The 17,075-nt window shown below is 40.7% G+C and overlaps 2 protein-coding genes across 3 annotated transcripts; both read left to right on the forward strand.

The window, feature by feature from the left end:
• Positions 1 to 923: 923 nt before the first annotated feature.
• Positions 924 to 9,275, forward strand: LOC135623292 (zinc finger CCCH domain-containing protein 17-like). 2 transcript variants are annotated; one of them, XM_065126085.1, is made up of 9 exons: positions 931 to 1,674; positions 1,748 to 1,843; positions 1,927 to 2,016; positions 2,132 to 2,233; positions 2,357 to 2,503; positions 6,936 to 7,055; positions 7,186 to 7,245; positions 8,398 to 8,495; positions 8,577 to 9,275. In XM_065126085.1, the coding sequence occupies exons 1-9, from the start codon at positions 1,249 to 1,251 to the stop codon at positions 8,716 to 8,718; spliced, it is 1,281 nt and encodes a 426-aa protein (XP_064982157.1). In that variant the 5' UTR covers positions 931 to 1,248; the 3' UTR covers positions 8,719 to 9,275. The 2 variants fall into 2 exon arrangements, with proteins under 2 accessions (XP_064982158.1, XP_064982157.1); XM_065126086.1 differs by lacking the exon at positions 7,186 to 7,245 and having other exon boundaries at positions 924 to 1,674.
• Positions 9,276 to 13,552: 4,277 nt separating this feature from the next.
• LOC135623555 (uncharacterized) lies at positions 13,553 to 16,514 on the forward strand. Its single transcript, XM_065126663.1, has 3 exons — positions 13,553 to 14,573; positions 14,985 to 15,150; positions 15,669 to 16,514. The coding sequence occupies exons 1-3, from the start codon at positions 13,857 to 13,859 to the stop codon at positions 16,244 to 16,246; spliced, it is 1,461 nt and encodes a 486-aa protein (XP_064982735.1). The 5' UTR covers positions 13,553 to 13,856; the 3' UTR covers positions 16,247 to 16,514.
• Positions 16,515 to 17,075: the final 561 nt, after the last annotated feature.

Below are 17,075 nucleotides of genomic sequence, written 5' to 3' on the forward strand. Positions count from 1 at the left end.
TATATATATATATATATATAGAGAGAGAGAGAGAGAGAGAGAGAGAGAGAGAGAGAGAGTAATTGATAAAAATATGTCTACTGAAAAAGAAAATAAACATGAAAGAAAGAGTGTCCTTTGCAAACAATGTGATGTGTTTTAACTAGGCACAGTACCCCATCTTGCATGATGTATCCTTTATACATGATATGTTTACTAGGATAACAAAAAACATTCAAGTCGCCGCTTAATTATTTTATGAACCAGACAATGATGGAAGTTCAGTAAAGAATATCACTATTCAAATGATAAAACCTTTATCTCAAAGTACAATATGAGAAATAAATGATATAATCAGTATTTTTTGGCCAATTGATACTCCATGTGTACTTGGATATAACAAAGCATATCATCTTGCTTCCAAAGATGATATGTTATCTAAAAGGAATATCTTTCATTAAACTGCATAATATTTTATAATATGTTAATCATATATTTAATAATTTAATAATTTTGTAAAATAAATAATATTATGTAATCTCCCGATCAAATATGTTTATGTTGTGTTAGAAATAATTTTGATACCAAATATCACAATCCGGATTTATCGGGCTTATTAGTCTATTAATTTTATTTGATCTAAATTATTAATCAAAAATATTTAAATTAATAATAATATCAATTTTTATAAATTAATTTTAATTTTTTTTCACTTTCCGATATGGGGTGGTGTTACACTTTTCTCCCATGACATCGTCATGGGTGTACGCATGGTTGGTTGGTAGATTCATCATCATTCGTTACTGTCGTTTGGTGAATGGGTGGGTATATAAAAATAGGGAGGCTGTGTTCACAACGTAATAAATTCGAGAGATGGGGAGAATGCTGGGCCGAGCCCGCTTCCGTCTTCGATCGTTTTAGATCAAAATACACACGCCCGTGCTCGAGCCCAAGCAATGTGTTGCAGCTCGTGTCCTCTCCACGACAAAAATAAACCGAGACCGACGATGGGTTGCGGCGGCCGATAGCCAAAAAGGAAACAAGGAACGCAAGAAGAACACATAGAAAACCCCCTCTAAATCCAAAAGCGACGCGGTGAAACACAAATATCAAGCGCTCCTCCGATTCCTTCCCTCTCTGTGTCTTTTCAGCTCAAGATCTCTGCCCTCCTGTCCGATTCCGAGTCTCGAACCCTTTCCATTATCGGTTTGATCTCATCCTTCTTCGATTCTAGAATCTTCTTTTATCCCTCATCTTTGATTCACGGCCATGGACGCCGACGGCCGAAACGGCAACAAGAGATTCCACCAGAGATTGGCGCCGCTAGACCGCGCCAACAACAACGTCTGCTACCACTGGCGGGCGGGGCGGTGCAATCGCCACCCCTGCCCCTTCCTCCATAGCGAGCTGCCACCGCATCAGCAGCAGCAGCAGTCCGTGGCTCCCGACGGCGGCGCCATCGCGAAGCGGAACAACGTCTGGAGGAACCCTGGCGCCGCCTCGGGCCCTCCCTCCAAGTGGGGGAAGGGGCGCGGTGGAGGCGCCGTCGGGCGACCTCCCGGCAGGGCCTCCGACAGGATCTGCCATTACTTCTTAGCAGGGAACTGTACGTACGGCGAGAATTGCCGCTTCTTGCACTCGTGGTTCATCAGCGACAGTTTCTCCCTTCTGACCCCGCTCCAGGGGCATCAAAAGGTGATTCTTTTGCTTCCTATAGGTAATTTGTTGTTTGGTTCTACAACTTTGATTAGGTAAGGGGTGTTTGCAGGCCGTATCAGGTATTGCACTTCCTTCTGGCTCGGACAAGTTGTATTCTGGAAGCATGGATGAATCTGTTCGGGCTTGGGATTGCCAGACTGGGCAGGTCCAGATTCTCACGGCATTTTCTTTTCTTTGACACCCGCTATCATCAATCTTTTGACCTCTTTTTACACGTGCCTCTGGTAGTGCGTTGGAGTCATCAATATGGGAGGTGAAGTCGGATGTATGATCAGTGAAGGGCCCTGGTTATTTATCGGAGTTCGAAATGCTGTCAAGGTTAGTTATCATGTATAATCTTCTTCTTCTAATATGATTCTGGATGTTGAGGTTAAGTTCTCATATATGAATGAAGAGAACTTCATTTTGGATTTGTTTTTCGGTGGTGGAACAGGCATGGAACACACAAACGGCAACAGAGCTGAGTCTTGATGGCCCTAGTGGACAAGTTTATTCTCTGGTTGTTGGCAATGAGTTGCTTTTTGCCGGAACTCAGGTACTTTCTTTGTCGTTTTTTGTTTTGCAATTGTGGTGCTCAATATTAAACAATGTGCTACTCTGGCCTTGTGAATTTATCTTCGTAATCTGGGAAACCTTATGGGCATGTCTTCTGCTGCAGAATGGACGTATATTGGCTTGGAAATTTAGTGCTGTTGGAAACTGCTTTGAACCGGCGGCATTCTTTGATGGCCATCAACTTTCAGTGGTTTCATTAGTGGTGGGAGCTTTGAGGCTTTACTCCAGTTCTATGGATAATACGATAAGAGTAAGTGTCATGTCATCTAAATCGATTAATCCTTTGTTATGTATGATTCTAACTGCTCATTATTGGTTATTGACCTTTATATATTCTGCCTATTCACTCTCTATGTATAAGGTTATATGCGAGATCTCACTATTGCAAGCAGTAGCTTTTGAGAATCAAATACTAATAATTTTAACATATTTTAATGGTTTTTTAGCTTCTAGAGAAAGTGAGCCTATTTGATATCCTTCTTCTGTTGTACTAAAAGAAAACATTTGTTGATTGAAAACAAAATCTAAAGTTTTTTGTCATTAAATTTAGTTTGAAGTCTTTAACTTTCTAACTGACACATCTTGATCTGGTGCACTAAAGAATTTCCTTTCATGTGAAACCTTATGTTGTCATCAGTGGCAAAGCACAGAATGTCATAAGAGTTGTAGCAAATATAAATGTTTGAAATAAGGATAAAAGATATAATGGTCCAATTAGAATCTTAAAATTTCCATTCCAAAGAAAATCCAAGACATGTTCCATTTGATGCCACCAGATCCTGCATTCAACTCCATAATTCCATTCCAAAGAAAATCCAAGACATGTTCCATTAGACTATGACGTGGTGTACTTTATTAGGGGTCTTGTGTGCCCAGGAGAAAGGAGGCTCCCCTGGCCCCCACGAGGAGTCCACGACTCCTAATGGCAGATGGGCAGGTTTTTTTTTTTCTTTGTTTGGACCAGATAGCAGATCACAAGTCCAATTTGGACTCTTAAAAGGGGCACAAATCATCTCTTTAAGTGTTAGCAGTACTTGCAGCTTAAGAAAACAATAAATAGCAGTTAGCCAGCATAATAAAGGAAGGGCAGCTTATGATTTTAGGCTGTTTATCATTGGAAATACTCAGCCTATATAACAAGGAGAAGGCATATGGGAGCATGTAAATGAGACTGTGCAAGCTTCTTTGTCCATTATTTGGACCATTTTTCTTTCTTATTCCACCAGTATTTTTTTTCTTTAATATTATCTTGTAAGGCTATTTCTCTTCATTAGTTAGAAGCATTAGTTAAGGACTGCAATCCTTAACAATTTGCTATGAAAGTGAGTTTGAGGGCAATTATACATCGACCTACAACCATTTTGGATTGCTCCTTTATTGGTGCTCACATCTTGAGCTGTAAACCTCAGTTACCAGATGTCATCAATATGATATGAGGATGCAAACCGATATTATGGACCTGATCATGGGACAAGGGAGTTATTTGTGAAGTATTTTGTTTAGAAAAGATGGAAGAAGATCAAAGCACTTACCTTGTCACACCATCGGTAACGTTTGATCTCATCGATGAGAGTGCTACTCCCTCCCTCACGCCAATCAAGTAACCTTCAACATTGCCTTTCTAAGGCAACAAAAAAGTCCAAGTTGGAGGTAACAAGGGAAAGTCAGGCTTGAATGTCCCTGACTATTGGATATCTCAGAACAGTTCAAGCTTGGTGTTCACTGCAACTAAACTCATATCTCAATCTCTTATCATTCATAACATTCAAAATAGTAGTTCACTTAATATTCATAGAATTAGCTGTCCCACACAGAAAAAGGAAGCATGCATTTTATCCCAGATGAAAATTCATGCAGAGCATCTGACTATGATTTTACTTCCTTATGATGGACATGAAGTTCCTCTTGCCTGGCTATTTTAAACAAAGCAAATAATCAAAATATGCACTTATCCTGATAAATTCTTAGACAGTAGACCAAATGCAGCCATGCCATTGAATGACAAACGCTAAGAATTTTCATCTGGAACTGGAACTTTTTTTACTGACAGGCCTGCCCACCAGGAATTCAATTCGAGTCCCAGATTAGCATATCATAATGTTGATCAGCATAGGGTGCAAAATGTCAGAAAATTTTTAGTTCTTATTTGTGGATGATGTGGCATTGAATCCCACAACATAGTAGGCCATCCTTCAGGGAGGTGAATCACATATATGGAAACCGAAATCATCACAATAGCATTGATGGCTCTGGCATAGCTAAAGATACTCAACATGTTGCTACAATGATACAACATTCTCAACTTGGTATTGTCATTTTTGCGATGACACAAGCCTTGACAAAATTGTTGTCCCATTGATGTTCACAATAGTACCAAAGGACTTCCAATAGTTCATATTGGTTGGCAGAAGCCCATACAGAGGCAATCAAGCCTCTGGATCCTTGTCAGTGCACTCTTTAGCCTGGAGTCTGCTAAATCATGAAAGCAGGTAATAGTTGACAACTTTAAACACTTGCCAACAACATCACTTGACAACAATCAGTTGCCTCCCATTTAATGATGTTACAATCCTTCGATGGCCCAAAGTCAACAGCAGAGCTGCACCTGACTGCCAAGACAGATTTTCCAAAATTGCTGGTGACTGCTCAACTAACTGGATTTTCTTCTTGAGCAATCCTATGATTATATGGCAACACTCGAGAACCAGAAGTTGCTATTGCAGCTATGTGCTTCGAGGATATGACAATGATATCTGTATTACTTGACTCAAACTGGATAGCCTACATGTGATGATTCATGTTAGTAACTATGACGTGCCTTCGTCCTTCCTGCATTACTGATTGGGATGCAATGGTGAAGAGAGTATCATGAAGAATTCAAGTATCTCATATGGTTCCTGACATGTCTCAAAAAACATTGATTGAGAATTTTTATAGGAGGATTGAAGCCATGGCCGGACAGTGGGTTTCAGCATTGCCTCATAACAGTCATTATCATATTTGCTAGCATTGGAGCAATGCTCAGCATTATTGTCTTTGCCCGAGTGTGTCCGTAGATCCTTTTACATACTAATTCTATTTGTTATCCCATGAAAGAAACAAAGGTTTTGTCCCAAATGTACATTTATGTGGTATTTTGTATGTAGAGGGGACATGCTGTGCTCTACTGGTTGTTTGCCAAGTTACGACTGCACTAAACCACTCAGTTACGACATCTTATTTCATGGTTTGCCACAATGTAAAATAGAATATAAGGTCACCTATTTGACTTTTTGTTAATTAGATTGCATATAGCTCTCTTCTACGGCTGTCACTCTTTCTTAGAATTCTATGTTTTCAAGAATTTTGTCAATGGGTCAGCCTTTCTCGATATAACTTTTCTTCTTGCTTCAACTTGAACTTCTGCTTGGATTCCATAAGCTGACAACTGAGACCTAAAAGTACTTCCATGTATCCAGCTATGTAGATGCGGATACCTATTGCATATTCCTAGATCATGTACTTCTTGGAAACATTGAGATAGTCATGCAATACTTTCTGGGTAGTTTTCAAGAGAGCTTTCTTGATGAACATTGAAGTGTTGAAGACAAAATGATGAATGACTGACCTTAGAATTAGTGATTTTATGTCAGTGGGTGTAGTATATGGTTTTGATCATACATACTGGATGCTTCATGTGTCCCACTTTTGAGTACTGACTGGAAATGTAAGGATACTTCAGGATGGTACCTATATCTTATTAGTATTGTTTGTTCTTAATGAATTTTGACATAATACCTGCAGAAAATAAATGAAGTTTGATCAGCCTAATCACTCATATCAATATGAAGTACCAAGGCTATCAAATAAGGATGATTTGAGAGGATGAAGTATAAAAATTGATTGTATTCCCTATTCTTGCATGTGACAGAATGTCGTGAAATAGTTGGGACATTATGCTTGTTGTTCTTGTTGTGTTATATCCATTCTTCAAGAGGGTCTGTTTGTCTTTAAATAAGGGTGAATTTTGAGTCTTGTATCAGGTTTTGTTAGATGATTTAGTGAACTTTTGAGCTTTTTTTATGGTTGGTTATACATTATTTCTATTTAAGATGATATTTTGACATCTAAGTCATCGGAATTCTTTTATTTAGCACCAAACATTTTACAACGTACTCAAAAAGGATTTTTCAGTAGTTAACAGTATATTGTTCTGTTTGTTCATTGGAGTATTTGAATTGAACAACTTCATGTCGTATTTAGTGTCTGTTTCTTTTTATTTTTGAGAGCCTCATGATATTTCAACTTGGATTCATCCTGATCATGATGAACTCAAAACAGTTTCTGCTTTTGTCGATACAACTTGCCATCCAATCTGCTTAGGTCATTTTATTTCGTTTATTTTACAGCAGCACCATGTAATATGTTCCTCCGGATGTATCCATTAAGCAAAACACTATAGTGGATTTATGAGTTATATATGAGGGGACCTTTAGCTTGGATGGTTGCTAATGCATTCATTTTTAAGATTGTTTATTACCCATAGGCAAATGTATAGATATGCTATTATGCCACATAAAATGAACATTTTTTCTCTCTTCTTTTCTTGATTTTGACAACATCAGATCAGCATAATATTCTTCCTGTTTAATCTGATATTTTATTATGGTAAATCATGTTTTCTCAATCTTCTGGTGATTCAGGTGTGGGACCTTGCAACTTTTCAGTGTATCCAGACGCTTACTGACCATACATCAGTTGTCATGTCAGTGCTCTGCTGGGATCAATTTTTACTATCATGTTCACTGGACAAAACAATAAAAGTTAGTTTTTCTTTATATGCAATTCCTATTTATTTGCTAAAAACTCTTTATTTTGCTTTGCACTCTTTTTTAATTGCTCACTTAGGAGGACATTGATGTTTTAGCGATGCCATAATGTTTTTCTGTGCAGGTTTGGGTAACAACAGAAAGTGGAAACCTAGAAGTAACATATACTCACACTGAAGAGCATGTAAGCACCTAACTAGCTATAAAATAACTTTGGATGAACTTGTTGGATAACAAATTGCAGCATTGTTGGCTCAATTAGAACCAAGTGATTAGGGACAACAATTTTTCATGAACTTCATTATTTTATATTTATTACGTGAATCTTTAACTAATTATGATTGCTAAGTTCCTGCTCTTGTAGAGTAGTGGTTGTATTTTTTTATATTTTTGAGAAAGTTATTGAATCATAGGATTTTTTAATTTATTTAATAGCATAAATTATTCAAAATATTAGAGAAAGATTGAGAAACATCAGTCAGTTAATGATTTGATGTTTTTATGTGGAACATTATTCTTGTAAACCAACCTGCAGTGCTGTACCAAACAAATTTCATGGTTCATTATTCTGTTCTTAGGTTGTTATTACAGGGAATCATCAACACTTATAAGCCTTCTATGAATAGCACATATGAATATCAAAATAACCACATATAAGGCAATCCATCTAGGGTCATCATATAGTTGGAATGCAAGGAATTTTGATAGCGCTGTTCTCATCATGTTTCATTTGATCGGATGCTAACTTTTAACATGAATGTCTGAAATCTGAAATTATTTTGTTGCAGCTGTTTAGTTCATTATTTTCTACAAAGTCTCGCATTTGTGTTGAAATTATATTATCAAATGGATCATCTTGATCCAAGAAGATTATGTCCATATATGTTACGTCTGCTTCCAGTCAACCTAAAAGCACAAATACCTCACCTTTTTCCCTTAGTTGAAAGAAAATTGGGAGCAATGTTAGCATGTAATGGAATTATGACCAACCATGGCTGCATCTGGTTAGATCTTGTGATAGAAGCCAAATACGTGCTTAATATGGAGGTTGCTTTGTATCAGATGTGTCCAATGTTGAACCATTAATTTGTACTCCTAATCATTGAGTGTGAGTTCAGATAGAGGTATTCTGCTGCTAGTGCAACTTTCACAAGACCATGTATCTGTTTTATATTCTTGGAAAGGGCTTCTTCAGTCAATTCTTTCGGGTGGCGGATTATTCTGTTCTTAGCTTACATTTGCACTTTTTAGTGAAGTTACCATTGCTGGTTACTGGTTTACTGTACTGAACATGTTTGTATAAAATTTTGCTAATTGATGTGGTCAAATGTTTCAGGGAGTGCTTGCTTTATGTGGCATGCATGATGCTCAAGCGAAACCCATCTTACTATGTTCTTGCAATGACAACAGTGTCCGCTTCTATGACCTGCCATCGTATGTTAATTTTGATTAAGTCACTCCTTAAGCATATCTTTAGCCCATTACATTATGAAGATGTTTTTTCTTGTTCTGTAGGTTCAGCGAAAGGGGTAAGATTTTCTCCAAAGAAGAAGTTAGAGCAATACAAATTGGACCTGGTGGTCTATTTTTTACTGGAGATGCGACAGGTGAACTTAAGGTGTGGAAGTGGTTGACCAATGAGGTGGCAAATTCATGAGAAGGAGTGATCAGCCTTTCCTATTTATAGGATCCTCTCATGTAAATTTAAGGGATTCGGTGAAGGGCCAGAAGTGAGACTTAATGCTGCCATTTTTGTCATCTCGGCTATTGGGATCGTAGTTACGTGCCGTGCAAGTACTTCATCTCGGTAGAAATCAGATTATGGTATATTACCCAGATGCCGTAATTGGCCATCACTTTGGAATGGAGTTAGCAGACAAATTGTTTTTTGTGATTTCATGCCATGTGGATAAGCTGTCAAGCCAGCGAAGAACTGAATCCAAATCTGCATTATTTCTGGGATTCACAGAGCTCTGAGGATCATACTAAAACAAAAAGGTGTGCAGTGAGAGAAATTTTCATATCAATGTATTTAGGTTTTGGCAGTTTGACAGCATCGTGGTCATTCGGTTATCTGAGGTCTGATGCATGATTTGTGGTAGTGTGTAAGTTTCGGAGTAAGATGCTGTTTTGTGCACGCTCTAATCCTCGACATTTGGAGCAAGGATTTAAAACAACCGATTGCTGCATTTATTAGTGCAGAAATTTGGGCCTCTTGAAAGGAGTTTTGGATTTTCTATCAATCGGTTCCGGTAAACAGGCCTGACACTGCTACATATGCAAAGACAGACAGATAAGCCTCTTGAGTATTCGTAGGCATCTAATCTTGTGTATACATATATTGGTATTCTGTTTTTTCATTTCGAAATTCCAGAAGCTGCAATGGAAATATGAGTAGCCAACTACAGAGGTTCGAATCACAATAACCAGCTGGGTTAATTCAATGCATAAAATGGTGCCATGGACTTGTGCTGTTGCTCCACCATACGACTACCAAATTTGAGTACCAGTGTTGTTAACACCTCGCAATTAGCACAGTTAAAAGCTATTATTATAACACGATATATTACTTGGGAGTCTGTCTAATAAGAATGGACAAGCAACCCCTCTTCCATCTCGAGGCCACCGAATCGTCTTCGAGGGGCAGCCACGATGGAGGTGACTAAACTCTGACTTGCAGAAACACACGCACCCACTGACAGCAGCGTTTACTATGCTATTTCGAGTGTTCGATTGGCACATGCCAAGAAAACAAGCCGGGTTAAATGTTACAGCTGTTGCGGGCCGGAATCTTGCTTGAGGTAGACGACAGCATTCCAAACCTAAGCAGGAGTAAGAGGAGGAGTCATGTGCAGGGCGAGAAGAGAAGGAAGAAGCAGGGAAGGAAGGCAGCTCCGGGGTCAACATGCATGTAGATAAAGAGTACAACCAATCGAGGCATGAGCACGCCCGATACCCACCGAGAAGTAGGGGATATGTTGGTGCAACCGTAATCCATGGAAGTGGGTGGGTATGACATTGTCGTCCGGCTCACATCAGGTTATGATAACTCAGGAATATATACATATATATATATATATATAATATATTTCCTGTTTGATATCATTCCTGTTGGGAATAATAATTCATACGAGAAGAGAGGTTAGTAAGAATCACAAATGTTAAAATCTTAATAGACCGATAAAATTAAAAATTTCTGCCCTTCCACCGACAGTCGATTTTATTCATTCCGACCTGCAAATAACTCGGTATCGTATTTTGAGCTCGTTTCTTTGGTGCACTATTTATAGACATGCATGGTAGGAGCGAAAATTAATCTGTCGATCACTGCTACATGGAGATGACACAGGATTTCTCATCCTCTTTAAACATATATATTAATTGCTGAAGCAGTTGGATGAATAGTCGACATGTGTGTCAATTATAGAACAGAATAATCCTTCCGAATCAACATTAATGGCATCCAAAGGCATCTATCTCTCTCCTGATTTTTAGACCTACTTACCGACTGATGATTTATATGGTTATTATTCCCCATCAATCCAAACTCAACATGTAAATACCATTCAGCTCCACCACCACAATCTGGCATGCAAGCCCCAGTCAGCCTCGCTACATCAGACATGTGATGTGAGGCCTAGTCAACCAAACCTCACCAACATCGCCACCACATTAAAAGATTAATTATTTCTCTAACCACCAACTATTATAAAATATATATATATATTATATCTATACCTTTTTTTTTATTATTATAAAATCTCAATACTTTACGATAAACTGTTAAAGTTTTTACCAACTCGGTAAGCTACGCCATCATATACTTTTATCCTCATCTCAAGCATTTACTAGAGCACGTACGAATGTATACTTTACACTCAATCTCAAGTATTTACTAGCGTGAGTATCTCACCAAACATGTCTCAAAACTTTTTATAAGAATTAGAGGGTCTAAACACCAAATTCAAAAAATTAAGAGGTCAAAAAGAGTTTTGTATCAGACACACAGGATTTATGATTCATATGGATTTTTAAGAAATGAGCTAGGTCGATCGATAGTCAAAATCAATATTAATATTAAATTTAATTGGATTTATCTGTCCAAGCAGGAGATTGTAAAATTTGATATGATTTATCATGGTTGATTCAATTAATCATCCTAGAATTCAGATTGTATTTCTCCTCATAAGTAGGTATTTTGAAAAGACAAACGTGAGGTGTACCGGAATATCCACGTCCAATTGTCAAAATACGGCCAACGAGCACGGTCAACTTAGGATGGAGTGAGTTACGACGCAAGTCACATCAGAACGTGAGGAGGAGCCAAGCCCCGACAGATGGTGGTGGAACGCATGTAGCAAGAGGCACGAGGGCGAGGCGCAGAGTCGGTTTGTCATGTACGTCAACCACTCACGACACGAAGCATTGTGTCGGTCAGATGTGCGGACAAAATACGAGCGTGTTTTGACGGCATGGGAAGAGGAGAAGGCGATTCGGCCGCGCGAGTACTAACGCTCATGACGACTTCCCCCATCATTTAACCACATGGCAGGCTCGATGGAGAGATGCATGCATGCATGCATGCATGCAATCCCCAGTCACGGAGACACAGCTCACCGAAAGCCAACAGCAAAGATCTTCGCTCAAGATTCGAAGTACCGGCCTCCGACCGCTTAAATTGAATTTATCCACGGACGTCAAAGACATGCTGTTTGTCGTTTCTTAACCATAAGAAAATTTTCTTTTTTGTCATTTATTTATTTTTATTTTACCCTTTAAATATAAATATAAATATATATATATATATTTTATATATCAAACCGATAAGATTACTCATGATGAATCGTATTATGTGTGGCTCTGTTTAATCAGAAACTCGATTGACTGTAGATTCACTCCAATTCATTCCCAAACTTCAAATTCTTAATCCATTCTTATAATCACACATAAGCTCGATGAACGTATAATGTATGTATGATACCCAATTTTATTCTTTTCTTTACTATTTTACTGCCGCACTTATCCAAATAGATCAACTAAGCAATGAAAGTTTACTTAGCCACATATAATAATTTTAAGAATATATTTTGTAATAGTAATTTTAATTTATATAATAATTAAGCTGATTAGTACGTTGTTGCATAAGTAATGAATCTCAATTTTGAAGAACGTTATATACGTCATTTTATATAATAAAAAATATTATTATAAAAAAATATTTTTAAAAATATATACAGTGATAACCGCCCATCCAAAGTAATGAATCTCACAAAAAGGTAACAAAGTCTATTTGTATTTTTCCGCTTAAAAATCATTAACCTCAGTGATACTGGAGATCGATCCGATACCTTGAGATCAGTACATGTATGAACCACCACAAACCAACTCCGACAATATCTTTCCGATATAATAACAACAACAACAACAACTTATTTTTGTGACCCACGGTACGATGGCCAGTATTGTATTTTATTGATTGATGATCATCACATTTTGGTTCATTTGGAGACCAATTGCAACTTCATGATTGGGTTTTGATTGTTCCGATATAATAACCCCAAGCCCCGCTCGATTGTACAACGTTTGGTTCTTTCGTATGGAATTCGACAACTCATATTATTGAACCCAGATTCATGCACCTAAACCTGATCATACTACCTATGGACATGGGACTCCTTCGACGACTCAAGTGACGGGGTAATAACGCGGATGCCGTGCTCACATACTTACTACCTATGACACGGACTCGAGTCACGGGTGTGTCGAGGTGGTACTTCCATTACCGCTCACGTGACCAACCCAACTGAACTCCCGTTGCGGTCGACGTTGCAGTCGTGGGTTCAGTGAGCGAGTGGCAGGAGCAGTCGATGCATTTGCACGAAGCCTCGGCGTGACCTCGCACGAATACGTCCGCCGTACGTGACCACCGCGAGCCCATCGTCTGATCCCCTCCCATAAATACATCCCACCGTCCGAGCGAGCCAGCGGCGCCGCGAGTCTTCACCGAGCACGACTCCTCCACGAATTAGTCGGGGTTTAACGTGGTTTTTGTGTTTTTCTATAAGTAAGTGATTGATGAAAATGAGGTTTAATTTGAGATGTTACGATATAATATTATTTAAATTTTTTTCACATGATTTAGTTTTTGCCTCCCTCCCTCCCTCCCTCCCTCCCAAGGGTCACACGATCTTTTGGATCCGAAAACTAATATTTATTTTGTTTGGGGGAATTAAAAAAAAGTAGTGTTGGCTTCTTCGGTATGAGACGAAACAAAATTTATCCTACCTGGCCACCCTCCATTTAGTCCCAATGCCAGAATAAATTTTCGTTACTTCCCGTTGGTTCACAACGATTCGGTAAAAAGGTCGGCGGAGACGTGAAGTTTGGAGTTATTTTTATTTTTATTATTATTTTTTACTTGACTCAGGCGTTCCAGCACTCCGACCCGCTTTGCCTCTCCGTGCTCTCTGCCCTCCTGTGTTACTGCCAACTGCTTCCTGCCGCCACATTTTAACCACACAGATCAAATGAATTCCTCCTCCTAACTATTATTTTACTCACTATGTCGCCCTGCTTGTCCATCATCTGGAGATCTCCGTCTCGGAAGCTACGCCTCTCCTTCGCCTTCGACCTTCCTCCTCCTCCTCCTCCTCCTCCACCTCGCTCCTTAAATACCCTTTCGCACTCCCTTCTTCCCACCTCCCCCCCAGTCGTTGCTTCTTTTGTCTTTCTGGCAAAGAAGAAAGAAGAGGCAAGAGAGGTAGCGTTTCTGGGCGATAGAATTGGTGTTTGGCGATGGCTCACAAGCCGTTATTGCTCAAAGATTACCTTGAACTGGACTGGGATTCCGAGTCCTACTGCGCTGGCTTCGGGTGCGTCCCGGCCCAGGCCGGTGATGCCGACCCAGACGCTGATGCCGCGACCATGCGGTATCTCCTTGACGCGGAGCTCCGCGGTGGCGGAGGAGGACCAAGGCTCCAGCGGACGCGATCCATGAACGCCATGGCGAAGATCTCCGCCGTTATCGGCGCTTTCAGGCCGCTGTCTTTCGCCGGTGCCTCCTCGTCGTCCGCCTCGGGTGGACGACGGAGGTGTGGGGAGGGAGGATTCCTGACAAGAAGCTTCTCAAAGCGGCTTAGTGGGAGCTTCTGGCGGAAGACGGGGATGGCGGCCGCGGCCGTAGCGATGGAGGACACCTGGGTGGGAGTTAAGGACATCGTACGGCTGAGATATGTCGAGGAAAAGGTGGTTAGCGAGGAGCTCAGGTCGTTCGATTTCCCGTCTCCGGCTCTCAGCAGCTGCACCGTGTGGTCGGAGTCCGATTTCCTCCCCTCGACCACGGCCGGTACCGACTCCTCGGACGACAGCCTCTCCTCTGCCGGAGCCGCCACCTCCAGAGAAGCCAAGAAGGGATCCCCACGAGCAAGGTCGAGCCGCAAACCCAAGGTGGACAGGAAGAGCACCGGCGAAGGATTGGACGGAAGCGGCGCCGGCCTCAGCCGCATGCCCATGGTGAGAGGTCAATTAATGCCCTTCAATTATTTGTTGCACACCCTGCACATCTCTCGGTTATCAAGTGCGGGCCCAAGTCTCGTTGTATCTCCACTACTGGTAGCAGGATGTCTCGTCTAATATATGGAGAAATCGCAAGTACACGGAATAGATCGGTGGAAGAGGACCTGAGCGTAGTCTCAGAAATGTTCAACTTGGTCACCGCGAGTCGAAGACTTGAAGGATTAGTAGATTGTCCAGTGATAAGCCACGCGTGTTTAATTTTCCGGCTTCTTTGGCAGGGATACAAAATCGAACAGCCACGTGGCCTTGTCATTTGTTTATATCTATTTTCCTTTGGAACGAATAGAAATTAGTCTTTATATTTCACTAATTCGTGTTCTTGTCTTTACATGGGAAAAAACAAAAAAGGCACCGGAGAGCGAGGGCACGGAGTCGCCGCAATGCCACTCGGAGGAAGAGGAGCAGCTGAGTCCAATGTCAGTTATGGACTTTCCATCTGGTGAAGAAGACGAGGAAGAGGAAGCGGACGACCCCGCATCGCCTTCCTTCCATCACAGCCTCGCCAAGCTCGAACGTATGCATCTCATCCTAGTTTGTTTCTTCTTGAAACCGTGTGAAGAATCTCGAGTTGCAGTAGCTGCCATTTTGTTTGGGCTCAGATTCCAAGGAACAAGTCGTCTTCCATTAGGATCGCTATACCATATATAATTGGAGGCTGAGACGACTTGATGCCGAGCCCAAAACTTGTTCGGTTCTTGTGTCCGCCGGAATCTCGTCTCTTTTGTCGGAGGATTGTCTAGTGTGAGCTCAGACCCCTAATTGTACCCATAAATAAGAAACCCTCCACCATTCTAGTTTTCTTTATAATCTTAGTTGAAAAATTAATTTTGTTTGTAATATATATATATATATATATATATATATATATATATATATATATATATATATATAGAGAGAGAGAGAGAGAGAGAGAGAGAGAGAGAGAGAGAGAGAGAGAGAGAGAGAGAGACGTGCTCGGTGCAATTTAATGACAATGAAAGTGTAGGGGAAAGAAGAATTAATATATGCAAGGTGGGTCATCTGTTGGTGCAGGAACGACGCGGCAGCTGCTGCAGAAGATCGGACGGTTCGAGAGCCTCATTGACCTGGAACCCATTGACGTCGACCGGCGCTTCGCCTCCACGGATTGCTTGGACGAATCCACCGACGACGTGGCATCCGTAGTGGAGGAGGAGGACGAGAGAGCCTTACGAGAGAGGAAGGCATGGGGCGTACTGGGACAGCTAAAAGCCAGCTGCCACGTGGACCCAGCGGAGGCGAGCGTGGAGAAGCTCCTGCTAGACTTGTTCATCCAAGAACTGTCCTACTCCGACGGCGATGCCAATCGCGACGGTCGGTTCCGGCGGGGCCACAGGGAGTGGGCAATATCCGCCGTGCGTCATGGGCAAGCAGAGGAAAGAGCGCTCTTGATCACCGCAAGAGATTGGATCGAGGGGACGAGGCGCCGGGACCTGGACGACTTCCACGGGGAGGCGACGCTGAGGGAGATCGAGAGGGGCGGACGGTGGAGATCGTTCGAGGAGGAGGATGGGGAGTTGGGGGTTGACCTACAGGGACTCGTGCTGGGTTCGTTGATGGAGGAGCTGGTGATGGATTTAGTGTCACGTTGAACACAACGATACTAGTACGGAGTCGGCGCCATCGTCGCTGTAATAAATTAGCTGGTGAAGCTATCGTTAAGGTATGTATATGTCCCTGGACAGTGTGTGCGTGTGTGTGTGTGGGGTAGTATATGTCCCTGGACAGTGTGTGCGTGTGCGTGTGTGTGTGTGTGGGTTAGATACAAGGGTTGGGAGGCCAACCAATTTTGAGTGGAGGGGGGAATCGAAGAGCAGCTTCTTTTGCATGTACATTACTAATGGAAGAGTAATTTCTTTAGGTCGCATGTACTAGTATTATTGACGCACACAAGATTCTGTTCTTCAGCCTCCTCCACTTGATAGAATGAAACTTGTGGGGGATAACAAGCATTTTATTATTATTATTATTATTATTATTATTATTATTATTATTTATCTCATCAATTGGGTTAAATTTTTACGTGGAAAAAAATGTCCATTTTTTTTGGTGTCGTATGTTCGGATGTCGACAGTTGGAATTTGTAATAAGCTGCCTATCAACGTTGAGCCTTTTTATATGGGATGGGTAGATGAGCACAAAAGTGTTTTTGAGTCTTTATTCTCGTATTATATACACAATAGGACAAACTAAGTCGGTTATTGAATTTGGAAAGGATAAAATATGAGCTTAATAAAAGCCTCATTAGTGTGTACATACATATCTATGTTCTTCACTTAAAAGTGAATATGAGGAGGAGGATCGATCCATGTTATCGATCGTTTGTTGAAGACTCTTAAATGTACAAAAATAGGAAAACATTCCAAAAATCAATATTTTGGATCATGCATATGATGATCGAGCATGTATATATCTTTATCA

The sequence above is a fragment of the Musa acuminata genome, chromosome BXJ2-9 (genome assembly GCF_036884655.1).
Source record: "Musa acuminata AAA Group cultivar baxijiao chromosome BXJ2-9, Cavendish_Baxijiao_AAA, whole genome shotgun sequence".
Classification (NCBI taxonomy): domain Eukaryota; kingdom Viridiplantae; phylum Streptophyta; class Magnoliopsida; order Zingiberales; family Musaceae; genus Musa; species Musa acuminata.